Source organism: Siphateles boraxobius, unplaced genomic scaffold (genome assembly GCF_051911475.1).
Source record: "Siphateles boraxobius isolate OS27281-9 unplaced genomic scaffold, OSU_SipBor_1 19, whole genome shotgun sequence".
Taxonomy (NCBI): domain Eukaryota; kingdom Metazoa; phylum Chordata; class Actinopteri; order Cypriniformes; family Leuciscidae; genus Siphateles; species Siphateles boraxobius.
Genome location: NW_027508799.1, coordinates 23,059,227 through 23,083,424, shown reverse-complemented (window position 1 = coordinate 23,083,424; position 24,198 = coordinate 23,059,227). Strand labels below are relative to the sequence as shown.

Genomic DNA, 24,198 nt, shown 5'->3' with positions numbered 1-24,198 from the left:
TTTACCATAAAACGTGCCAAATTGGCTGTGTGTGTGTGTGTGTGTTTTTTTTTTTCATTTTTTTTTTTTTGCTTGACGCCTGGTCACCACCTAGTTTCATTGTATGTAAAAGAGCAGCTTTAACATTCGGCTAAATTTCTTCTTTTGTGTTGCATCGATGTAAAAGACGCATGGGTTTGGAATGACATGAAGATGAGTAAAAGATAAAATTTTTGTAATGTTTTAACAGCACTGAATCTTTAAGCACCTCAAAAGACTAAGGAAATTATTTTGAATGTCATTGAGTTTTAGAACAGGGTTGTTTTGTGGGGCAACATTGTGCCCTGCATGTATGCCACTCTGAGCCGCTAATGGAGGAAGGCGACTGATTGAGTAACATGGAACATTACTTCCTCAACACAATGACGGATGTTGGTCATTAACGCTATTCTCCAAAGCTATGGCAGATCCTTCACCACAGTGCCATAGCTGAATTGGCTTGAGTTGGATATTTTCATTATGGTTAAGGTTGCATTATGAGAGGTAGAATGAGAGTAGGCTACATTATAGAAGCAGGCTCTTAATTTTCTTTCTAGGCACTTCTTTTATTTATGTACATAAGATGGCCACACAGAGAAGACAGGCCTGGCATCAGGCAGCTGCTTTTCAGAGGGATTATGTGGCTTAACTGTACCAGAGGCACAAGGATACCAAACACTGGCCTGGCAGCGATGAGCTCCATGGAGTGGCACCTTAGGCCAGTTGCATAAACATACAGTAGCCACTGTGTTAAAGACTGTATCTTAAGAATTAGTCTGACCAACCAGCAGTTAGTCAAGGGGTAATACAAATTTGACCAATCTACTTTTTAATGTAACTGTCATAAAAAACATTTGTAACTAGTCTTAAAGAAAAAAAAAAGAGATTACTAACTTGTAAGACTAGTTTATGTAACCGGCCATTTTACTCTGTACACTCTCAGCACATGCAGGTATTCACCCCTCAGGTGGACATTATGAAAGGTGTGTTATACCACTCACATGCTGGAAATAAGAGCTCACAGGTCTGTGTCTGAAAGTTGTTAAATATGATCACATGTCTATTCAGCATGTTTATTCATGATCAAATAGGTTTCATTTTTTTATGAATGTTTAAGGGAATATTCTGGGTTCAACGCAAGTTAAGCTGAATAACATAATTTGCAGCATAATGTTGATTACTACAAAACTAATATTTTTACTCTCTCGTACTCTTAAAAAACAAGAAAAACAAAAAACGGAGGTTAAGGAGATGCAATTTATATAATCACTTACACAAAACTTTTAAAACTTTGGGGTCAGTAAGATTTATAATTATATAAATGAATACTAAGACCTTTCCACTGTTACAATTTGTTTTATTTTTCAAATAAATGCGGTTCTTTTAAACTTCTACTATCAACAAATAATAATAAAAAAAGTTTCCACAAAAATATTAAGAAGAAAAACTGTGTCTTGAGCACAAAATGAGCATATTAGACTAATTTCTGAAGGATCGTGTGACACTTAAGACTACATTTTTAAAATACATTTTAAAAAGAAAACAGTTTTTAACTATTTTAATGATAATACTTTTCTGCAACATTGCTCACTCCATTGAAAACATTATTCAAAAAATCTTACCATTTGATCTGTAAAGCTGTTTAAATCATCCTTTTTACAATTTTTGATGGTTTATGACATTAAGTTTTAAAGTTGTAAAATTGGATATAACTTTACACAGAAAATAGTAAGTAATTTTAACATGCATATTGTTTAGGTTTTGTGGCTATACGTTTGAAACAGTGAATACACTGTAAAAAAAATTATATGATCAGTAAGTAATGACATTATGAAAATAAAAATGTATGTTATACAAGATTCAACTCATTTTTTAAGTCAGTTTAATGTGATTTAAGTTGAATGACTTAAATTTCCAAGTTGATTGTACTTATAAATTTAAGGCAGCAACTTTGTTTTAAAGTCTATTTTACTGTTTCTGGATTGGCCACATTCACTTCCGCAGTGAGTGCCTCACTGTAGTTTTTTATTTTTAAGAAAAGAAGTGATAAGTCAAAACTATTTTTTTGTGGTAATCAATATTGTGGCACAAATGCTGTGACCTAAGCTTAATGTACTGAACCTGGAACATTCATCATAGCAGTTGATTCTTTCAAATGAAAAAATCTTGATATCAGCAGTGAAAGGGTTTGGAGACGATGTGAGCATTGATATCATTTCCATCTGTGTCAGATATCATTTCTCACTGTTAACAAATCAGTTACGTGTATGGTGGTGTGAGTGATGGTGCACCTTGGTCCTCACAGGTGGGTTTCTTTCGGTTCTTAGAGCTGCTCTCAGACACTCTTGAGCTGACAGAACAAGAGGATGATATCCTTGATCCACTTTCCACACTGATGGGCTAAAAGCACCAAAATTAACACACAAACAGGTCAACACAAGCAGGATAGAAGTGTGTAACCACCAAATGTGAACGTGTGTGTTTGCGGCCATGGGCGTGCTAAGTGTGGGCCCTGCTGTGCTGCAAAGAAGCAATGGCCTGAACAGTAATCAGTCCTGGGGAAAATCTATTGTACAAGAACATAATTGACAGCAGCTTACAACACATTCATTTTTCGCCACCATACCCCTCCCCTCGCCTTCCTCCTCCCTTCATAAAAGAAAGATTAATGCCTCCATCCCTTTGCACCTGCATCAAGTGTTTTGTGTCCTCATACCCCTTGCTGACACTGTTTACCTCCTAAACCTTGCCCTCTGGCCCCACTATGGCACATCCATGCCCTAAAATCCAGCCCCCTTATCAGCGTGGCAAGTCAGAGGAGCCCAACTTCCTTGCGGCTGCACCTTTTTCTTGTCCGTATTGACTGATTAGCCCCACACCTGCCACCCAGCAGCAAGCAGAAATCCCCCAGTCGCCTCCATACAGAAACGACAGTCATAAAGTCGCTCGTAGATTCCTCTATGTGTGTGTTGAAATGGTTTTATGAGCAAGGTACTCACCCCAGGGCACTTTCTGTGTCCCTTGAAAGTTGCCAAAGAATCTTGGCCGCTTTTTCTGCCACTTAATGGTTTGCGGTTGTCCAAGACTGCAAATAGACACACACGCACACTTGAAAACAACGGCCATATTTACAAGTGCAAAAGAAATACATGAAGAGGGACGATAGTGAGTGATTAATGCCTTGCATTTGACATGACTGAAGGTCCATAATCCTTCTGCAAATACTGATAGAAATGGTGCCTCACAAACCTGCAGCAGCACCTGTCTAGTCGGAGCATGCCAGGTGCAGACACACCTAGCGAGGAGCCTGGCCTCCACGCGCTGCCGTGCGTGTTTGTGCCAGACTTTAGAAACACATTAACACTATTTCAAAACACATCCCATCAAGATTGCACCTAGATCTGATCCGGCACACGTGGGCTTCCTTTGTAGTGCTTTTATCTGTGGATTGCGCCTGAACAATGCACAATAGCCGCATCGCAGGATCAAGTCCTGATATGGGGGCCGTCGCGACCAGACGTGTGGATGAACTGAGGTTTTGGGTTAATGATAAACTTGACCCTTTTTTTATCTTGATTAATATGACTTTTTCATAAGTCCATAAAGCTTTTTTTGGAGGAGCAACAAACCGCTACATCTTTATGGCTTCAGTTAAGGACTTGTAGCCGCGCGCCTTGGAACAGATGAGAGGCATGCCGGCCTTGGTTCAAAGGTAACGGCAATGGGGTCACACACACACGCACAGAGACAAATACTAAAAACATTACTCTCAAGGACGGCCAACAATCGGCACACCCGTAACGTTATTCCCCAACGCCCTCTCCTTTACACAGCACAATTGCCAAATTTCCCCAACTCAAATCAACCGTTTCTCTTGGAAATTTTTTTCCCCTCCTAACTGTTATTTTTGAGAGTTATTTAAAGGCAATCAAGGAGCTGTTGCTCGTGAATGTAAACATCGCAATCTGATGTCAGGTGACGGGGAAAGATAGCTGGCCCAATGCGTCTGCCTTTTTAAGCGTAAATACGCGCAGAGACAGGCAAGCTGATACGTGCACACACCCACACACAAACGGACGCACACATCTACCGCTACGCTGGACAGGTGCTTGGCAGCTTGCTATATGATATGTAATGTACCTGTGGACTGATAATATTGGGGAATGCCAGAGCTCCAGACTCTAAGGCCAGGTTCATACTCCTCCCCGTCCGGAGTGCAACTCCATTCGGGGCTTGGGATGAAATCATGGCTTTCAGATCCTTTTCGGTCCAATAACAAAAGCTGCACACGGGACAAAGATCCCAGATCACCCGAATCACATCCCACAGTCAGTGCCGCAAGTCCAGGGCTCAGATCTGTGGAATAATAGAAAGGACAGGCATATCAGCCATAGCTAATTTGATGTGAATGTGAAATAAAAGCACTTTCGTTGACTTGTTTTTAGTGAAAATTAAATTAAAGATAATGAATAATTAATGGATGATAAATCAAAGAAAAATTAAAGATTTTTCTGTAAATTCAGTGATAAATCGTGATCTAAACAACATGTAATTGTGGTGTTTTTTTTATTTTTATATAGGCTCTGGTTGAACAAAATAATATCGGAATTCTAATATATAATATATCTTATATATAAAATATATTTCAAACATATGTAATAATATTTTATTGATTATTCATATGCATGTATCCAAAATGACCATAAAGTTTATGAAAATCTAATTTTTATCAATTTTTTTCCCCTTTGGACTGTTCCATGTGACTGCTTTTTGAGGAAACTTGTTGGATGTATATACTGTATATTATTTAAGTATATACATATATATATATATATATATTAATGATGACAGACTAATGCCCAGTTTTTTGTTTTACCAGGTTAAGTTACATTTACTTCAGTGTAATAACAATAACTCTAGAATAAATATATAATATAATATAATATAATATAATATAATATAATATAATATAATATAATATAATATAACATAACATAACATTACATATAACATAAGATAACGTCCTGGTTGCGTATGCAACCAGGGACGTAGTCGACGGAAAACATTTAAGTTGTTCAACCTTTGAAGCCCTGAATATTATATTATATTATATTATATTATATTATATTATATTATATTATATTATATTATATTATATTATATTATGTTATGTTCCCTTTCAGTCGAGAATGTCAGACGTAGTCGACGTCGACTGAAATGGGGCACGCCAGGGAGCTAGTCATCTTCGAGTACTATTGAACAAGACAATAGAATTGGCGTGCGTGACTTACATCACACACTCCGCCCCCGTGGCACGGGTATAAATACGGAAGTGGATGCACGCACTAGTTGCTCTTTCGCTGAGGAGCCGAGCTTAACTCGGAGTCAGCGGTGGTCCAGCGGTAGTGGCAAGGGGACTATGTCCTCCGTTCCCTCCTTCAGTGAACGGTGGGTTGCATACGCAACCAGGACGTTCCCCTCTCAGTCGAGAACGTCGGACATAGTCCAATGGGGATCAACCACTGAAAACTCCACTAAAGCTGCCCCCTTCCAGTGCCTAGACTAAAGCCGACACTTCAAACCGGGCTCACGGTGAAAACTGGCTTCATGAGAAGGGAGCCCACGGGAAGCAGCGGTTCGACTATAGGTTCGCCCAGCCCCCAACTCTAGAATATCTGTCAGCGAAGCACTCTGTGTCAACGCCTAGGCAGGAGCACACACTCATTTAAGATGAGCTCACCACCTAAGTGGACATGTGCATCTCGGAATATTCACCAAGATGAAGGCAGCCACAGTTCAGTGGGCCAACCTCGCTTGGAAACAGCCTTCCCTCTCTGCTGATATCCTTAACAGATAAGAGCTGGTCTGAGGTTCTAAGGCTTGCGTTCTGTGCATGTAACCCGCAACGAAGCGGACGGACAGAGAAAGCCAGGGCTGGGTCTCCCTCCTCCGGGGCAGTGCTTGAAGGCTCACCACCTGGTCCCACTAAGGGAGAGGTAGGAACCTTGGGCACATATCCAGACCGGGGTCTCAGCCCGTGAGACTTAGCCGGCCCGAATTCCAGGCACAACTCGTTGACCGAAAGCGAGCAAGTCCCTACCCTCTAGTAGAGATCACACAAGCAGGAGAACTCTTTAAAAATAGAATTTTTAACTCACTGCCTGCAGTGACTCAGGGGCGATCTCTGCAGTGCAGTAGCACCAGAGATAAGGCCCACGAGGATAAAGAAGGGAGCAAGGCAATACCCTTGCTCCCTCAGGAACCTGACGATCAGATGTGCTTCCCATGCTTCTGCAGCATGATGTGCATCAAGAAAACAGAGGCAACATCATTTTGAGGGTTGAGGAAAACTGCCTACTCACACCCTTTTTGCAGGAAAGAGAGCAGGATCTCCTCACGGAGAGAAGACTCACTCAACGAATAGGTTCTACTTCTATTTGGTGTAAGCCAACTTCCTATTTTTAGGGGGTGCTCGCAGAAATGATTGTAACTACCACATGTTCCTGCGGTAGCCACCTGAACCTCCGCTTCCAGCTTTTAGGACCGACCTGGATTTCACTGAGCTTCAGGAGCATCTCTGCACAACAACTGAGTGTGACGAATTTCACTGAGCTTCAGGAGCATTTCTGCTCAACACGTGTGATGAAATTCACTGAACTTGAGCAGGCGCCAAGCGACAATGAATCGCATAGCCGCTTTTTTAGAAGGCTCACAGGGGAACGCACTTCTGCGGAGCCCCGGGGCCAGCTGAGAGCCAGTGTCTGTCCAAGGGTTGTCCGCTCAGACAGAAATAACACAACTGGCAGAGACCCAAACAGATGTAACTGTGTGGCCAAGAAGTGGTCCCTGCCCACCTGGACCGCCAGGGCATGGATTCTCCACTCTCCCTAGCCATTGCTGTTGTGATGCTCGTCGGCGACACGATTGAGCAGGCCGGAAGAATTAGTGGAATGAAGCGACCTCAGAAACTTCACACTCTAAGGAGGAGGTGACGGGCGAGTTGTGACATGCGAGGGAAGCATAGTGCAACGGTCGCGATACTCGGACCAGTACCAGCTTGCTGAGCAGCGGTGGCTCAAAGCAACAACTGCAACAATTCGAGGCACGAATGCCAATGCAGTCGGAGGTCGCCCAGGCCTCCGTTAAAGCATGCCGTATGTACATGGCCCCTAAGTCGGTGTTAGTGGACCTCGTTCTAGGAACGGTTTGGCCCGGAGAAATGAAAGGTCTGATCACAGGCTGAGGGTTTGGCAGCAGGCCAATCTGTTGATCTGTTGTCACACAGGGTGTGTCGCTCTGCCACGGTGACCTCGGGACTCGATCATGAAGCTAGTGCTGAAACGGTCTTCATATGGAGGAAGCTAAGCGGCTGCATCTGTCATATGCCCCAGGAGCCTCTGAAAGTTCTTTCAGTGGTGACCCTTTCTCACTTCTATATAGAACCAGCTGAACACACTCTTCTTGAAGAGACGTGTTGGACCGAGTCCTTTTCCAAACTGAAAAAGAGATACTCAGCCCGTCGGCGAGATTACTCTCTCCCAGTTGACCTGAAGACCCAACTGGCTATGGACCTTGTACTGATACTTCGCACCTTCGAACGCAAGAACACAGAATGGTCTGTGGAGCGGAAGGATAGAGATCTGAAGTACTGTCCTGCAGGTCGAACGCTGCAGGCCAACCTTGGGGACGGAGCATTTGAAAATGCATCTGTGTCAGCAACTTGAACGGAGGCTTTCGAAAAAGGGCCCGTTTCAATTGTCACAGGTCCAAGATGGCCATGACTCACCACATATCTAGGGTACAATGAAGTACAGCTTTATAGAAATCGGTCTTCATATCAGCTGGAGGAATAGGCTACATCGAGTCCTTCGCCAGTAGGACTGCGATGTGCGCACACAGGACAGGAGCAATGCTCAAGATGTAGGTGTGATGAATATCACTAATCTTTGGAGCATTTTAGCTCAACACCTAGGTATGATGGATATCACTGAGCCAGGGCGGAAGCCAAGAGAAATAAAACGCAAGCCGAGTCTGATGGTATAGTTTGGTCATCTGGACTGGTTGGGAAGCATCTTTTTGGCTTCTACGAACCGGGACAGGGGCCAGGGAACCACAGACTTCCCCGAGTAGGGGCAGCAAGGTGGTGGAAAGGGACCCGGCTCGGAAGGCCCGGAGGCAGCCCGAAGCAGGGTCTGAGTATGGTGCACGACTCTTACCTGTCTCCACGAGGGACGTGTGAGAAGGTGGATAACCTGGTCCTCGAACCGCACCCAGGTGCCGGCTGGTGAACAAGAGGGGGTTGGAGGGTGCAAGGCTTTGCAGGGTCACACACCGCCGACTAGCCCTCTTGGGGCCCAGGAAGGGAGAAATTGCCCTTTCTTTGAATATGTGGGTGCCGCTGTCTCTGCTTTTTTGGGAACCATTGGCAGAACAAACACACACACAAACACAAAAACTTCACTCGGTCCTCCTACAAGTGAAGGGAGTGGTCGGTGACCATCTCCAAGAGCATTCCTCCATCCCTGGGTGGCCCACCTCAGGTTTAACGCTTTTGCTGTCGCTTGCCACCTGGCCTGGCAGCGCCTGAAGTGGGCGGGGTGCCCTTCTGCGGCCGGCTCCACGCTGAGACCTGGGTGGAGGCTGCTGCAGAGGCGACTGTAGGTGTGCGCCCTCTGCGACGAGCTGACGGAGGATCTGCCACCGACAGACGGGTGGAGGCAGCAGCAGGTCGTCGGGGCAGGATGTGCTGGATGGCCCGCCATCTGCGTCTGGGCAGCCAAGAACTTCTGGGCAAAGTTCTCAACTGCGAGGCGAACAGCCCAACATGGGAACTGGGAGAGTCCAGGAACCGAACCTTGTCCGCTTCTCTCATATCTGCCAGGTTGAGCCAGAGATGGTGATCCTGGACATCGCCAGACTGATCGCGTGAGCTGCAACCTTCGTGCTCCGGAGGGCGAGGTCAGTTGCAGTGCGGAACTCACCCATGATCTCACAGTCTGGGCTACTCTCGTGCATGCTCATGAGTGCCTGGGCCTGGTGGACCTGACACCATGGCATGCAGAGAGGAAGCGGCTTGCCCACAGGCTTTGTAGAGGGACCAGCATGGTCATCTGGGAGCTCCACCAGCTGCGGTGCAAGAGAGGAGTGAGGGATCCACGGGGCTTTGCCGTTGCATGAATCATCCACAAGAGCTGCCTCAGCGTGCTTTAATACCAAACACGTGATACAACTCTCGTGACCGTCAGAGGGGGACAGAGCCCTACCGCACCCAGAAACCCACGGATGGAATGGCATCTTGAAAAAGACGCAAACGCACGCATGTTGCTCTTTTAGAAATGGGACCTGTCACCAGTGTCGGAGCACACAGGGAATGACCGCGGAAACACTGAGTTCAGCGAACTGAAAACAATGAAGCACTCACTTTTTCGTCCTCAACCAGCTGTTAACACACACACAGACACAAAAATTAGCTTGCTGTTAAAACAGCAGTTGAGAGCTCAAAGCTCGCGACCACCGCTGCACTGCACTGTAGAAACCACCAGCACCGGGAGAGTCTTTTCAGAAGAACACAGACACACTCGCTCGTTGAAATCAACAGCACTCTTCAGAGCCATCAATAATGATCGACTCTGAAGCGAAATACAAATTGGGCATGCATCCACTTCCGTATATATACCCGCACCGTGGGGGCGGAGTGTGTGATGTAAGTCACGCACGCCAATTCCATTGGCTCGTTCAATAGTACTCGAAGATGACTGGCTCCCTGGCGTGATCCCCATTTCAGTCGACATCGACTACCTCTGACGTTTTCGACTGAAAGGGAACATAACATAATATAATATAATATATTATGATATAATATAATATTATATAATATAATATTATATAATATAATATTCAGGGCTTCAAGAGTTGAACAACTTAAATGTTTTCCATATAAATTTAAAAATAAATGATTGTGAATGTGTGAACTGTGCCCATGTCTGAAATCTATGTACTAGACTTTCTTTTTTGCTTTTTTTCCTTCTTCTTTTTTAAGAGGGTTAAGGATCACACTTTCATCATGTCCTATAAGGGTCCTGTGTTTGCAATCACACCCTGTGGAAATGGTATCACTATCCCTAGTATGGGCCACAAATGCAAATCTCTCCCTACACTACTGAGGTGTGGCAATTCAGGGAATTCACTCTACTCTCTCACTCTGAACAATGAATCTCAGCACCTCTGTGAACTCTGTGAAACACATTATTTTTAAAGGCACTTGATTACAATTTACATTAGCCAGTGCCTTTTGGAGTTAGGCCTCCATTTGTAAACACAGACAAGAGATGGAGAGACATACAAATGTGATGAAAAAGATACTGATTGAGGGATAATGTATTAAACATTTTTAATGTCCCTAGATGAAAAACGATACTCGGTTACTAACGTAACCTCGGTTCTCTCTAGAGAGGGAACGAGTATTGCGTAAGTTTAGCTTACGCTACGGGAAAGATTCATCTTCTCGAGATACTGAAGCCAAAAAATTATCCTTAATTTTGTATTCCTTGTCAACGCAGTGCAGCAGCTAGCAGACCTAGAGCAGGCCATCTCGCGTGCTCATTGGCTGCCCTGCGGGCAACTGCTGCAGCCTACCAGTGAGCCCGGCGTGACGTCACGCCCAATGAAGGGCGCCCGCGCCTTCATAGCATCACAGCCCGCCAGAATGGGCGTGGCTTAGCGTATAACACTAGGGGCTGTAGGCTGAATTCCCTGGTTTTCGTCGACTGAAGCGAAGTCGCTCGTGGCGCGAGCACGGCTGGTTACGCAATACTCGTTCCCTCTCTAGAGAGAACCGAGGTTACGTTAGTAACCGAGTATCGTTCTCTTACGAGAGGTTCTCTCGTATTGCGTAAGTTTAGCTTACGCTACGGGAACACTTTGTCAACGCCGTGCGCGCCAAGCATCCACATGAGACCCCGAGCTTTCAGGGGAACCCCATAAGTGGAAAAAATAAGGTGGCCAGCCACGCGGGCCATCACTTGTACATAAGCACACATAGGGAATACAGAGCAGCGCGCCGGTCTGTATAGGCACATGGCACATACCCTACTTAGTGCAGCTCAACCAGGAGAGCTGAGTCATGTGAGAGTGATCTGAGCAGGAGATCTGGGCAGAATACACCTCTCCTTCAGACTGACAACAGTTTAGCCTGCAAGGCAGGAACTTGTAGGTTATAAAACCTGACAAAGGTAGACGGGGAGCTCCAGCCCGCCGCTACACATATGTCATGGATAGAAATTCCACTGGACCATGCCCACGAAGAGGCCACGCCTCTTGTGGAATGAGCCCTGATGCCCAGAGGGCATTGCAGACCTTTTGACGCGTAAGCGGCCGCTATAGCGTCTACTATCCATCTGGACAGGCTCTGTTTCGAGGAGGCGAGACCCTTGGTGCGCCCACCAACGAAACAAAAAGCTGTTCCGAACGCCTGAAGGAGGCGGAGCGCGTAATGTAAAACCTCAGCGCTCTGACAGGGCAGAGGAGATTCACATCACCTTCGCTGTCAGATGCTGGGAGAGCTGACAACGAAATAACTTGCGCTCTGAATGGAGTGCCCATCACTTTAGGGACATGGCCATGTCTAGGTCTGAGGATGACTTTAGAGTCATTCGGTCCGAACTCAAGACACGACGCGCTGACAGACAGCACATGCAGGTCCCCTACACGTTTTACTGACGACAGTGCAGTCAGAAAGACGGTTTTCAGTGTAGATATTTCAACCCCACGGTGTCTAGTGGTTCAAATGGAAAAGCTTTCAGGGCCTCGAGGACCAATGAAAGATCCCACATGGGAACCGACGGGGGGCGCGGCGGATTCATCCTTCTAGCTCCTCTAAGGAAGCGGATGGCCAACTCGTGTCTTACCAATGACTGGCCGTGTGTCGATTCTGCGAACGCTGCCACGGCCGCCACGTATACATTGAGCGTGGATGGGGAACTTCCCTTATCCAACAGCTCTTGTAGGAAGGTGAGCAGATGCGCCACCCCGCATGTCCGCGGTTCCAGATCTCTGTCGGTGCACCATCCAGAGAACACCGACCATTTAGACGCGTAGAGCCTTCTCGTGGAAGGGGCTCTAGACTGCGTGATCGTGTTCATCACTCCTTCTGGCAGGGCAACGAGTACCCGTTGATCAACCATAAATGCAGAGACCAGCGCTCTGGATTGGGATGCCAGATCGTGCCGCGAGCCTGAGAGAGGAGATCTGCCCTCACCGGATTCGGCCACGGAGCTGTATGTGACAGCCCTGCTAGTTCCGGGAACCAAATCTGATTCACCCAACGCGGGGCTATGAGGAGCACCGAGTGGCGCGTTTCCCTGATTCTCTTGATCACCTGTGGCAACAGATAGACCGGAGGGAAAGCATATAGCGGGAGGCTGGGCCAAACCTGGGCCAGCGCATCCTCATCCTTCGAACAGACCGTCGGGCATTGAGCGTTGTCTTTTGACACAAATAGGTCGACTTCCGCTCTGCCGAATAGGCGCCACAGTTTCTGGACCGTTTGGGGTGCAGGGATCATTCCCCTGGGGGAACGTTGTCCCTGGACAGTTTGTCTGGGCCGTCGTTCAAATGGCCAGGCACATGCGCCGCCCTCAGCGAGCGCAGGTGCATCGGAGACCAAATAAGGAGGCGTTCCGTCAGATTGCAGAGATTTCTGGATCTGACACCGCCCTGACGGTTTACATAGGATACCACAGACATGTTGTCCGAGCGGACAAGAACATGCTGGTCCTGTATGAACGGGAGGAAGCACTTCAGCGCGTTCTCGACCGCTATCATTTCCAGACAGTTTATGTGAAAACCCTTCTCCTGGTCTGACCACTGGCCAAAGGCCGGTCTGCCCTCGAACAGTGCGCCCCAACCCGAGTTGGACGCGTCTGACGAGATGACTTTACGATAAGAGATGGTTCCCATCATTACTCCCTGCTGGTACCAGTCGGCCACTAACCAGGGCTGCAGAGCTGCTATGCAGGCCTGAGTCACTCTGATTTTCTGGCCGCCAGACACCCGGCGGGACACGCGAGCATTCAACCAGCGTTGGAGCGGGCGCATGCGCAGTAGGCCCAGCTGGAGCACCGCTGCAGCTGATGCCATACAGCCCAACATCCTTTGAAATGTTTTCAAAGGGAGAAAGCTGCCCTTCTGGAAAGATGCGGCTAGGTGGCGAACACGGTGCGCGCGCTGTGTCGATAAACGAGCCGTCATGGTCACCGAGTCCAGTGCTATTCCTAAAAGGAAATTGACTGGCTGGGCAGTAATGAGCTCTTGGTCCAGTTGATCGTGAGACCCAAGCTTTCCAGATGACTGAGAAGCACTGTTCTGTGAGATAGCAGTTCTGTCTCTGACTGTGCCAATAGCAGCCAATCGTCCAGATAGTTCATTATTCGCAGCCCCTGACTTCTCAGGGAGGCGAGCGCCGCGTCCATGCACTTCGTAAATGTACAGGGTGCCAGGGACAGGCCGAACGGCAGGACGGTGTAATGATATACCTGACCGTCGAAGGCGAATCTCAAAAATTGCCTGTGACGGGGTACTATCTGAATCTGAAAATAGGCATCCTTCAGATTTAGAGAAATAACCAGTCCCTCGGGCGAACGTGCGTGAGGATTTTCCTGGTCGTAAGCATTTTGAACGGTCTTTTCGCAAGCACTTAGTTCAAATATCTCAGATCTAGGATAGGTCTGAAGGCTCCGTCCTTCTTGGGTACGAGAAAAATATCGGCTGTAAAAGCCTGACTCGCTCAGAGAAGGCGGTACCTTTTCTATAGCCCCTTTGCACCGCAGCTTGCTATTTCTGCGTGAAGTAGGTGTGCTACTTACGCATTCACAATCGTCGCGGTCCGGGCTTGAAAGCGCGGGGGACGGCGAATGAATTGAAGTGTATAGCCCTGCTTTATTGTGCTCAACACCCATTCTGAAATCCCTGGGATAGTTTCCCACGCAGCTATGTGAGCCGCTAGGGGGGAAATCGCCATTTGCGGGCTTGTGAAACTGAACCGGAGCCGAAAGCGCGGTGCGCGCGCTCGCGGTTCTGGGCAATGGCTGCGCGCTGAAAAGCCGAAACCGGCTGATTTATGTGAGATGTCCCAATCATAAGGGATGGGGAACAGTCTTTTGTCATTTTTTGACGCGCGAGCAGCGCTCCGTGCGGGAAAGCTTCCTGTAAGCGTGAGCGCGTGTGCGCGGGCACGAGACTTACAAGTGTATTTGATGCCCCGATCATAATGGATGGGGAGCGTTTTATTAATGCCCTGCGTTTTGTGATAACACTTAAACGCGCAGGCGCAGCCCAGGGGGAGGTTAGTGTTAGCAAGCGTGAACGCACTCAGGCGGGCACGAGACTTACATTCATAACCTGCTTTCTTTTGTGAAACTGACCCGGAGCTGAAAGCGCGGCGCGCGCGCTCTCGGTTCTGGGCAATGGCTGCTCGCTGAAAGCCGAGACCATCTGATTTATATGAGATGTCCCAATCATAAGGGATGGGGAACATTCTTTTTTTTTTTTTTTTTCACTTTTTGACGCGCGAGCAGCGCTCCGGGCTGTAAAGCTTCCTGTAAGCGTGAGCGCGTGTGCGCGGGCACGAGACTTACAAGTGTATTTGACGCCCCGATCATAATGGATGGGGAGCGTTTTATAATGCCCTGCGTTTTGTGATAACACTTAAAACGCGCGGGCGGAGCCCGGGGGGAGGTTTGTGTTAGCAAGCGTGAACGCACTCTGGCGGGCACGAGACTTACATCCATAACCTGCTTTCTTTTGTGAAACTGACCCCTTAGCCGAAAGCGCGGCGCGCGCGCTCTCGGTCCTGGGCAATGGCTGCTCGCTGAAAGCCGAGACCGGCTGATTTATGTGAGATGTCCCAATCATAAGGGATGGGGAACATTCTTTTTTCACTCTTTGACGCGCGAGCAGCGCTCCGGGTGGAAAAGCTTCCTGTAAGCGTGAGCGCGGGCACTAGACTTACAAGTGTATTTGACGCCCCGATCATAATGGATGGGGAACGTTTTATTAATGCTTTGCGTTTTGTGATAACGCTTAAACGCGCGGGCGGAGCCCGGGGGGAGGTTCGTGTTAGCAAGCGTGAACGCACTCTGGCGGGCACGAGACTTACATTCATAACCTGCTTTCTTGATCGTGTAACAGAGCGGGCAGATAGTGGGCACAGACTTGTGGACACATTTCTTACATTCAACACTCGAGCAACTTTTCTGCACTTCATGAGAGTGTGCTCTGCGAGGTTCGGAGTGCTTATGTGTAGTGGTGAACACTGGGGCGTGGGCACTTTCAGTACACTTACAACACCGACGGCATGAGCCGGACCAGACATTTTACTCATTTTGAGATTTTTCTGGGTCGCCGTGAAAACGGCGTTTGTGTGCAGGCGAGAGGGTCAACAGACCGGCTCGTTGGCTGCTAATTGAACCACTGCAGTAGCCTGTTTGAAGGGGACTGACAGGGAATAAACTCAAACACGCACGCCTTTTCGGAGGCGATGTGTCTGTTAGTAAGCGTGAGCGCTCGTGAGCGGGCACGTAACTTACATTCTTAATCTGACATTATACTCACTTGAGATTTCTCTGGGTCGCCGCGAGAACGGCGGATGTGTGCAGGCGAGCGGGTTGCATTACCGGCTCGTTGGCTGCCAAATACACCACTGCAGTAGCCTTATCTAAGGGGACTGACATGGCGAGACATTTCGACGGCGGCGCGCAAGCCCGTCCGGGTCATGCAGAGAGCTCGAGAGGGCTCTGCATGACGCGCGAACGGGGACGCGAGGGCAGGGTAGCTCTCTTGTAACGTAAAGAGAGCTAGCCGCGTGCTCGGTGGTCGAGCAGAACTGGAACAGTGTTTGTACGAGGGCGCGCGGACGAGTAGTGGGCACGGGACCTACATGTAACACTGATGATGCCCGTCGGGGTCATGCAGAGAGCTCGAGAGGGCTCTGCATGACGCGCGAACGGGGACACGAGGGCGGGGTAGCTCTCTTGTAACGTAAAGAGAGCTAGCCGCGTGCTCGTACGTGTCCCTCGGCCTCATTCTCAGATGCGACGGCAGTGAGGCTCGTGAGCGGCAGCTGCGCGTCGGTGAGGAGAGGCGGGGGGTGTTGAAGGCTTCGAGTCGAGCCCGCAGGGTCGACAGCGGAAGCGCTTCACAGCCGGAAGTGCGAGGCGTCTTAAAAAAGACACTCGCTGCTCTTTTAGAATAGGTTTTAGAATAGGTTTTAGCAAGGTAAAGGATACGTCGCCGGATAGCGTAGCTCGCACGGATGGCTGAAGGTGGCGAAGACGGCCGGCTTCCTCAGCGCTCTCCTAAGCTGGCTGTCCGCTGTTCGACGGCGGCGGTGGCTTCTCTCAGATCCAGCGATGCGAAGAGCTCGCTGAAGAGACGAAAATCAGGGAATTCAGCCTACAGCCCCTAGTGTTATACGCTAAGCCACGCCCATTCTGGCGGGCTGTGACGCTATGAAGGCGCGGGCGCCCTTCATTGGGCGTGACGTCACGCCGGGCTCACTGGTAGGCTGCAGCAGTTGCCCGCAGGGCAGCCAATGAGCACGCGAGATGGCCTGCTCTAGGTCTGCTAGCTGCTGCACTGCGTTGACAAGGAATACAAAATTAAGGATAATTTTTTGGCTTCAGTATCTCGAGAAGATGAATCTTTCCCGTAGCGTAAGCTAAACTTACGCAATACGAGAGAACCTCTCGTAAGAGAACGTACTTCTCCTCTGAGGACCTCTTAGTTATGTTTGATTTTAGTATCAGTTTTTGTCTTAGATGTTTCTCCTACAACTTCTCTAGAGAAAAAACATGCAAAAATCATATATGTATTGCTGGTTTAAAAAAAGCTTAAAAAGCTTGGTGGGAACACCAATACCTCAAACACAACATAGTCAAACCAAAATTTATTCAGACACCTTCACCATTTCTCACATTATCAAAGTTTATTCGCTATAGCTTAGAAATGGTAATAAAATATGACAAGAACTCAGAGTTATCAAATCAGTGGATATTCCAGTGGTTTCGGCCATCAATCTTTTAGACTCTCTCACAAATGAATTAAGTTGAATAGCTGTCAGCTGTTAAATTTAAGTGCACAATTAGATAATACCAATTCAGATCAACAAATTATCAAGCAATGCTTAATTTTGTTCAGTCTATGGTGTAAAAATGTCCCATTAGCAATTAAATAAAAAACACTTAAGAAAAACATGGTCAGGTCAGTGTCTTAATAATTTTTGGTCCCAATTTTTTTTTATAAATTTTACTTGTAGTCCACTGTATGAAGAATTGTTGGGTATAATATGTTACAGTTTACTTTATTTTGCTATCCTCACTTACATATATTAACTATAATGTCCTGCACCCACTGGTAAAACAATATAAAAAATTATATCTGGTGTCTGAATAATTTTTGGTTCGACTATAGTTGAGACACATTTGGGATTACTCACTTTTCCAAGGATATAAATCTAATAAATGGGAGTATTAAACTAAATAATTCATCTGATTGGGGTCTAGGAGGAACTAAACTGAGATATCAGAGACATCACATTTGAGATTTGAGATTACTATAGGTCAGCCTGTGTAAAGTTTGTTTACTAATGCATATAACACCTCCTCATCTTTACTGAAGAAAAGACTCACTAACTCTTTAAGATATCAAAGCCTAGTTTTGAAACCTGATCTAACACTGCCACCCAGATAGAAACTGTCTTTATGCCATCTTTAAGAAATCCCTGAAATGACCAGTTTGCCGTAAAACACTCAAAACATTCGTAAAACATTTATAAAGAGGATGGAAAAAATGACTGACAATTAGTCCATGAGGAATCGTACATAATGACATGCATTACAGTGGCTGGTGTCTGTCATCGTCCAAATGGAGCTAGAAAGGTGAGAGGGTCAGGTCAGGAGTCAGTTCACAGACACCCGGGAACACTTAACACCTTGTTAAGAGTCAGGAGGAAATCCTGAGGGAAAAATTCACTTAGGTAATGTTCGTTCCCCCTCCCCCTCTCTGACCACAGTGTATACACACACACACTAGGGCTGGGTATCGATTCAAATATTCAAATTCAATTCGATTTCGATTTGCAAGCTCTCGATTCGATTTCGATTCTTGATTCGGATTTTGATTCTCGATTCGATTTTTGATTTCAATTACCGATTCGATTCTCGATTCGACTCAATGAATATAGATGTAATACAAATCCTATATTTATAAAAAAGAACAGTGAACATACGTTTACAAGTGTTAATTAATAAAAAGAAATTAAGAGCCACAAACCTGTATATTAAACTCTTTTTATTTTAGATACACTTGGGTACATTAAAACAGAACCCAACTCTATAGGCCTATTTCAAATGCGTACAATGAATAGACAGGATTTTGATGCAAGATGCATAATTGATGCTGAAAATTGGACGAGTAAGAACAGTCACTTTAAACTAATTTAAACTTCAAACTACTTTAAACTTCAAACTTCAAACTTTCTGGACCAAACAAGCCAACTTAAAGTTTGTCTGGACACACTTTTTTATGTAGATTAATGTTTAAGGTAGATAGATAAATAAATAGCAGTTATAATTTAGACAATTTTTTTATTACATCACATGCAACACATGGAAGCTTGATTTCAATCTTTGAATTAAATTGAAAAAAGTAGCACAAATAAATACAATAGAATAAATAAAGATACAATAAATTATCTACAATATAATTATTTTCTAATACAATAGAAAATATAATTATCCTACAATAGAATAAAGATACAAATAAAGAGACATAAAAAGAAAAGTTTGTGGGTAGGCTATAGGTCAGAAATACTACAGAAACTGAATAAAGTAATCCAATGTAAAATAACACTGGGTCTTTTAGTCCTGACTCGAGAGTGAATTAAATACATGGCTATTAATCCTGATTCCTTACAATTAAAGCTATATTATGCTGTTTTGACAACAAAATTAATGACAGACGCATATGGCTGCGTTCACTTTAAGAACTAGTGCACGGATTCATTACCGTTTCATTATAGCGCTACTGTCTGTCACACGGGTTTTATGCTTATTTAAGACATAACCGACTGTCTTTACGAGGTTACTCACCAAGACCAAAGTTTTGCCATAATTTTGCGTGTTTTTGACCGTTAAAGCGATATAATCCGCGAAAAAGAACTTTTGTAATTAGCTGTTTGTGAGGCGGATTTAGGCTTATACTGTGTAACGTTATGCACGCAGTGAAAACATTTCTGAGAGCACGCGAGCACTGAATAGTTTAAAATCGCTTGAATGTTTAAACTGGTAAAACTTAAAAAGACGTGAAAATGATAAACGATGCAATGCTGGCCCGATTGTGCAAGTGAATATTCCGTCATGTCCCGACTCCTAAACGCGAGTGTGTATCGACTCGAGCAGCGCTTGACGCTTGCCTTGTGCAGAGAGAGAAGACGCAGCACCGCTGAACACACGCTGTTTGTGAATTTGCGTCTCAGAAAAAAGTTGTAGAAGGACTGATTTGATTTTATAATCTGTGTGGATTAATTTATTCATACAATCTACAAGTGAATCAATGTTTGCGTGAATTTCCCACATTATAAATGGGAGACCTGCGGGAATTAATACAATTGTGCGCAATACCCGCGCCGAAATTCGAGCCCTGAATATGGAAAAAATCGATTCGTGGCCGTTGAGAATCGATTTTGAATCGATTTGGGAAAAAACGATTAATCGAAAATTTTATTTTTTTGCCCAGACCTAACACACACACATGCAGGGGACTTTCCATAGATATAATGATATACATAGTGTAAAACTGTAGGCTATATTCAATCCCTTAAACCTACCCACCACAGAAAAATTAATTTCCAATTTTCCATTTTCAAGAAAATGTCATATGATTTTTAAGCTGTTTTCCTCATTGGGACCAAGAAAATGTCCACAAGGTCAAAAATTACTGGTATTACTATCCTTGTGGGGACATTTGGTCCCCATATTGTGGGAATACGAGGTACACATATAGCCTACACACACAGCAATAATCCTCAGGGCAGAGTGAAGACAGTGTTCAAGTGAAGGATTAAGTTTCTGACAACAAACAGATTTGAAAAAAATGTCTGCAGGGCAATGCTTAGGCCGGTTAGCACACAGGTAAATGAAGTTTACATATCAGCAATTGATTTGAATCTCTTGGACGTTGCAATATTTGAGTTTTTCCACACCTGACTTATTTACGAGTGGCCATTTCTGTTGAAACAGAGAGTAAATGAATATGGCATGTTGAACCAGTATGCAAGCTTTAAAACAAACATGCTTATCTGTGTCACCCCCCTCGTTTACAAATAGCATAGATAATAATCTGATTACTTGGAACAACTTTTAAATATTGAGCAACTTCTGTGTGTTACATAAAAGTCAATGGTTGAAATGTGTCATTATGGAGAGCCTATGCTTAATTGGGGAGCATCAACATTATTATAGCTCATATTTAGGGTTGGGGATTTAAAGTACCAAAAAGAGCTACCAGAAATATATATATATATATTAGGGGTGGAGCCGAACCCGAATACGGTATTCGGAAAGGCACAAATAACGTGTTTTTTACGAATACTTATTTCGAACAAACTTTAAAAAATATTTGTACTCGAGAAAAGGAAAAACTTTATTTCAAAAATCTGCGTTTCCTCACGAGACCGCAGTGCATGCCCGGATGAGTGAGTTAGAGTGAGTGAGTGCAGGGCAGGCCCGAGGCATTTGCGAACTAAGCGGGTGCTTGTGGCCCCCAATCGAGTTTAAATTTTTTTTTTTAGATGACTTAAACAAGTGACATAAATGAATGAATGAATATGAATGAATGAATGAATGAATAATTCAAGACAAGAAAATTCTGATTTCATGATCAATATACCTGCCAACAATTGCTGCTGTGTCTGCCAGCGTTCAAGTCATGCGCATAATCTAGACACCTCGCGCGTGCATAGACAATTCGTGCGCAACTGAGCATAGTCACGGTATCGGTCATAGGCGCCGATACCGTGGGTGCTCCGGGGCTCGAGCTGACTGCCAGTAGGCTACATTCATTTAAAATTAAACATTGCAGTTGGTGCTATGTGAAGCGTCTGTCACACTGTGATTGGTTATGTCGCTGTCAGTCGCCTGCTCCATATCATATCCACCAATCACAGCGTTTCTCGGATGAAAACGCCAAACTTTTGATCTCCAATCCTGTCTGTATTTGTGAGAAGTGGCGCTGTCCTGAGCTATGATCCTGAGTTGAAATATAGCCTACTTTACGGCTTTATTATCAAGTAAATAGGTGTGTGCGTTTGTGTCGGCGGCTGTCCATTTCCTAAAAGGGGTCGCACACCGGACGAGAAGCGCAGCGCAGCGCCGCGTAGTGCCATGTCTTTTAAAACTCGAACACATTATTCTCTATGAGTGTAACTTACACACACCGTTAAACATAACATTACAATATTGCTGGCCATAAACTGACAAAGTGCGTGTCCGGTGTGCGATAGGCTACCTCGAGTTGTCATAGACGCGGCGCTGCGCTTCTCGTTCGGTTCTGAAATGCAAACATTTTTTGACTAGGCCTAACGTTACTTTTTAAAAAAAAAAAATTTATAAAGAGCGTGCGCCCATGAGCACCCACGGAGGAAAACATAAATCGGCGCCTATGGTATCGGTTTAAGTTGGAGAAAATAGCCGCAGGGGAACTTGACCTTCTAGGTGTAAGGGTAGCAGTTTGAATAAATAATAAACATAGCAGTTTGAACTCTTCTCCACTTTAGTATACCACACATCAGATCATAACTCCAAAAACCCGCAACACTCCAGTACCAAGTGCGCACGACCCATTTCTATCTACGGCAAGCCCCGAGGGCAAAATAGATTGCATACACACATACAACGAGCGCCAGTAAATCATTACCGGTATTATAGCAACAGACTTTGTTGGATTCTGTCATGTACAATCAAAGTCTGTTACAATAATAATAATAAAAAAAGATTTTGAGGACAGTTACACTGTATTGAGACAGTTGAGAAATAATAATAATATTTTTACAGTTTTCAACAATAATTGTCATTGTTGAACCCTTGCTCTTATTATGTTTCTGATTTCTCAGTTTTGTCATTATTTTTTGCAAATAATTTATTTTATATGTTTTGAGACAGTTTGTTTTAAGAAGTTTGAAAGAGTTAGTAAAAGAGTAAGGTAAAAGTTAAACTTTTTTAAGTAGGCATCTATTTTTTATTAAGTATTTATTTTGTATGAATACATAACCTCACTGTATTCATTTCTAATGTATCATTATTGCGTGACATTTGTGTCAATAATCGTCAAGAACAGGTGACTTCGCGTAGTGGGAGAGGGCCCCCAAATCAAGTTCTGCTTAGGGCAAATTCTGCCCCCAAAAGGCTCGGGCCAGCTCTGAGTGAGTGAGTCAGTGACGTTTAGGAAGTGGTGACTGACACAGGCTGCTCCACACAGCAACAGAGAGGGCTCGGTTGAGCGAAAAAACACTTAACTGCATATTTTTGTTTAATAGATTTTTATACCTTAACTGGATTCCGGAGGCAGTTTGAGTTTGATCAGGAGATTATTCCATTACGCTGCATTATTGACGTCTGCAGTCGGGTGCTCTCATGTTCGCTCTGTTTACGTAGCTCTGTTAGCTCGGTAATTATTTGTTTTTATCACATGGCTTGGTTGAATTCTAATGTAGAATGCGGTCTGTTATTTCTTAAAGGGATAGTTCACCCAAAAATGAAAATTCTGTAAGTAATAACTCACCCTCATGTTGTTACAACCTCGTAAGACCTTCGTTCATCTTCGGAACACGAATTAAGATATTTTTGATGAAATCTGAGAGCTGGATAACTCCTCCATAGGCTTCTAAGGGATTGAAACTTGCTGCCCCGAAAAGTTATTAAAGACATCGTTAAATTGTCCAAGTGACTACAGTGGCTCAATCTTAAGTTTATCAAGAGACGAGAATACTTTTTGTTCGCAAAAACAAACAAAGATAACTACTTTATTTCAACTATTAATTTCCTTCTCTGTGGGCCTGAGTCAGTTCACTAGTGATATAGCGTAAGCGATTGAGCCACTGTAGTCATTTAGACTATTTTAACGATGTCTTTAATAACTTTTCGGGGCTGGCAAGTTTCAATCCCTTAGAAGCCTATGGCGGAGTGATCCAGCTCTCAGATTTCATCAAAAATATCTTAATTCGTGTTCCGAAGATGAACGAAGGTCTTACGGGGTCGGAACAGCGCGAGGGGTAGTAATTACTGACAGAATTTTCATTTTTGGATTCTAAACGTAGAGACGGAACGGACTATTTTCTTTAGCGGAAGCAATACAATCGTTTTTAAAACAATAAACTCCTTTTTAAATCAATATTTGAAGTCAAATTATTGATTTATTTGGTAGTTAGCCTTGTAATAAGCGGGATAGTGTATAGCGAGGTGGTTGTTATTGCGAATACAACCCCTTCAGGCTGATTCAAGACCCCTCCGCTTCGCGTCGGGGCTCATAAACAACTGCCTCGCTATACATTATCCCTTACCTGTTCAGCGTCCTCCAACAAGGACGGGTGGTGGTGGATCACATAATTTTCACAATGGTATTTTATTAGTGGTTAGTTTAACCATGGATGAGGTAATGGCTGTTATGTTATTTTCTTTTCAATGACGTTCCTTGTTACACGTTCATTGCTGGATTTATAGAAAAACATCAACCAATATTGCATATAATGGATATAATTAAAGAATACTTAACGTAAATTAGAAGTGTAACGCAAAAAAACTGGATTTTTACGTCTATTTTGAATTTTACTCTAATACAAATACAAATACTTTCCCCCCCTCAACAAATACAAATACATATACAAATACTGGCTGCTTTGCAAACCCCTAATATATATACTACTCACTACCATTCAAAAGATTAGAATCTGTAAGATTTTTTAAAAGAAATTAATACTTTAGCAAAAAAAGCAAAAGACATTTATAATGTTACAAAATAATTCTATTTCAAATAAATGCTATAATTTTTAACTTTCTATTATTCAAAGAAACATTAAAAAATCTATCAAGGTTTCCACAAACATATTAGATTGATTTCTGAAGGATCATT

General features: G+C 44.6%; 1 protein-coding gene across 5 annotated transcripts in view; it reads right to left on the bottom strand.

Annotated features, from left to right (window-relative positions):
• LOC143741856 (uncharacterized) overlaps nt 1-24,198 on the bottom strand; it is a 63,951-nt gene that overhangs the window by 18,358 nt on the left and 21,395 nt on the right. For 4 of the 5 annotated variants that reach the window (XM_077234356.1, XM_077234352.1, XM_077234354.1 and 1 more), the window contains 3 exons: nt 4,159-4,374; nt 3,018-3,103; nt 2,310-2,418 (listed from right to left, as the gene is read on the bottom strand). In XM_077234356.1, coding sequence (XP_077090471.1) covers nt 2,310-2,418; nt 3,018-3,103; nt 4,159-4,374 — 411 coding nt within the window. The remainder of the gene's footprint in view (nt 1-2,309; nt 2,419-3,017; nt 3,104-4,158; nt 4,375-24,198) is intronic. The other variant, XM_077234353.1, reaches the window with a different exon arrangement.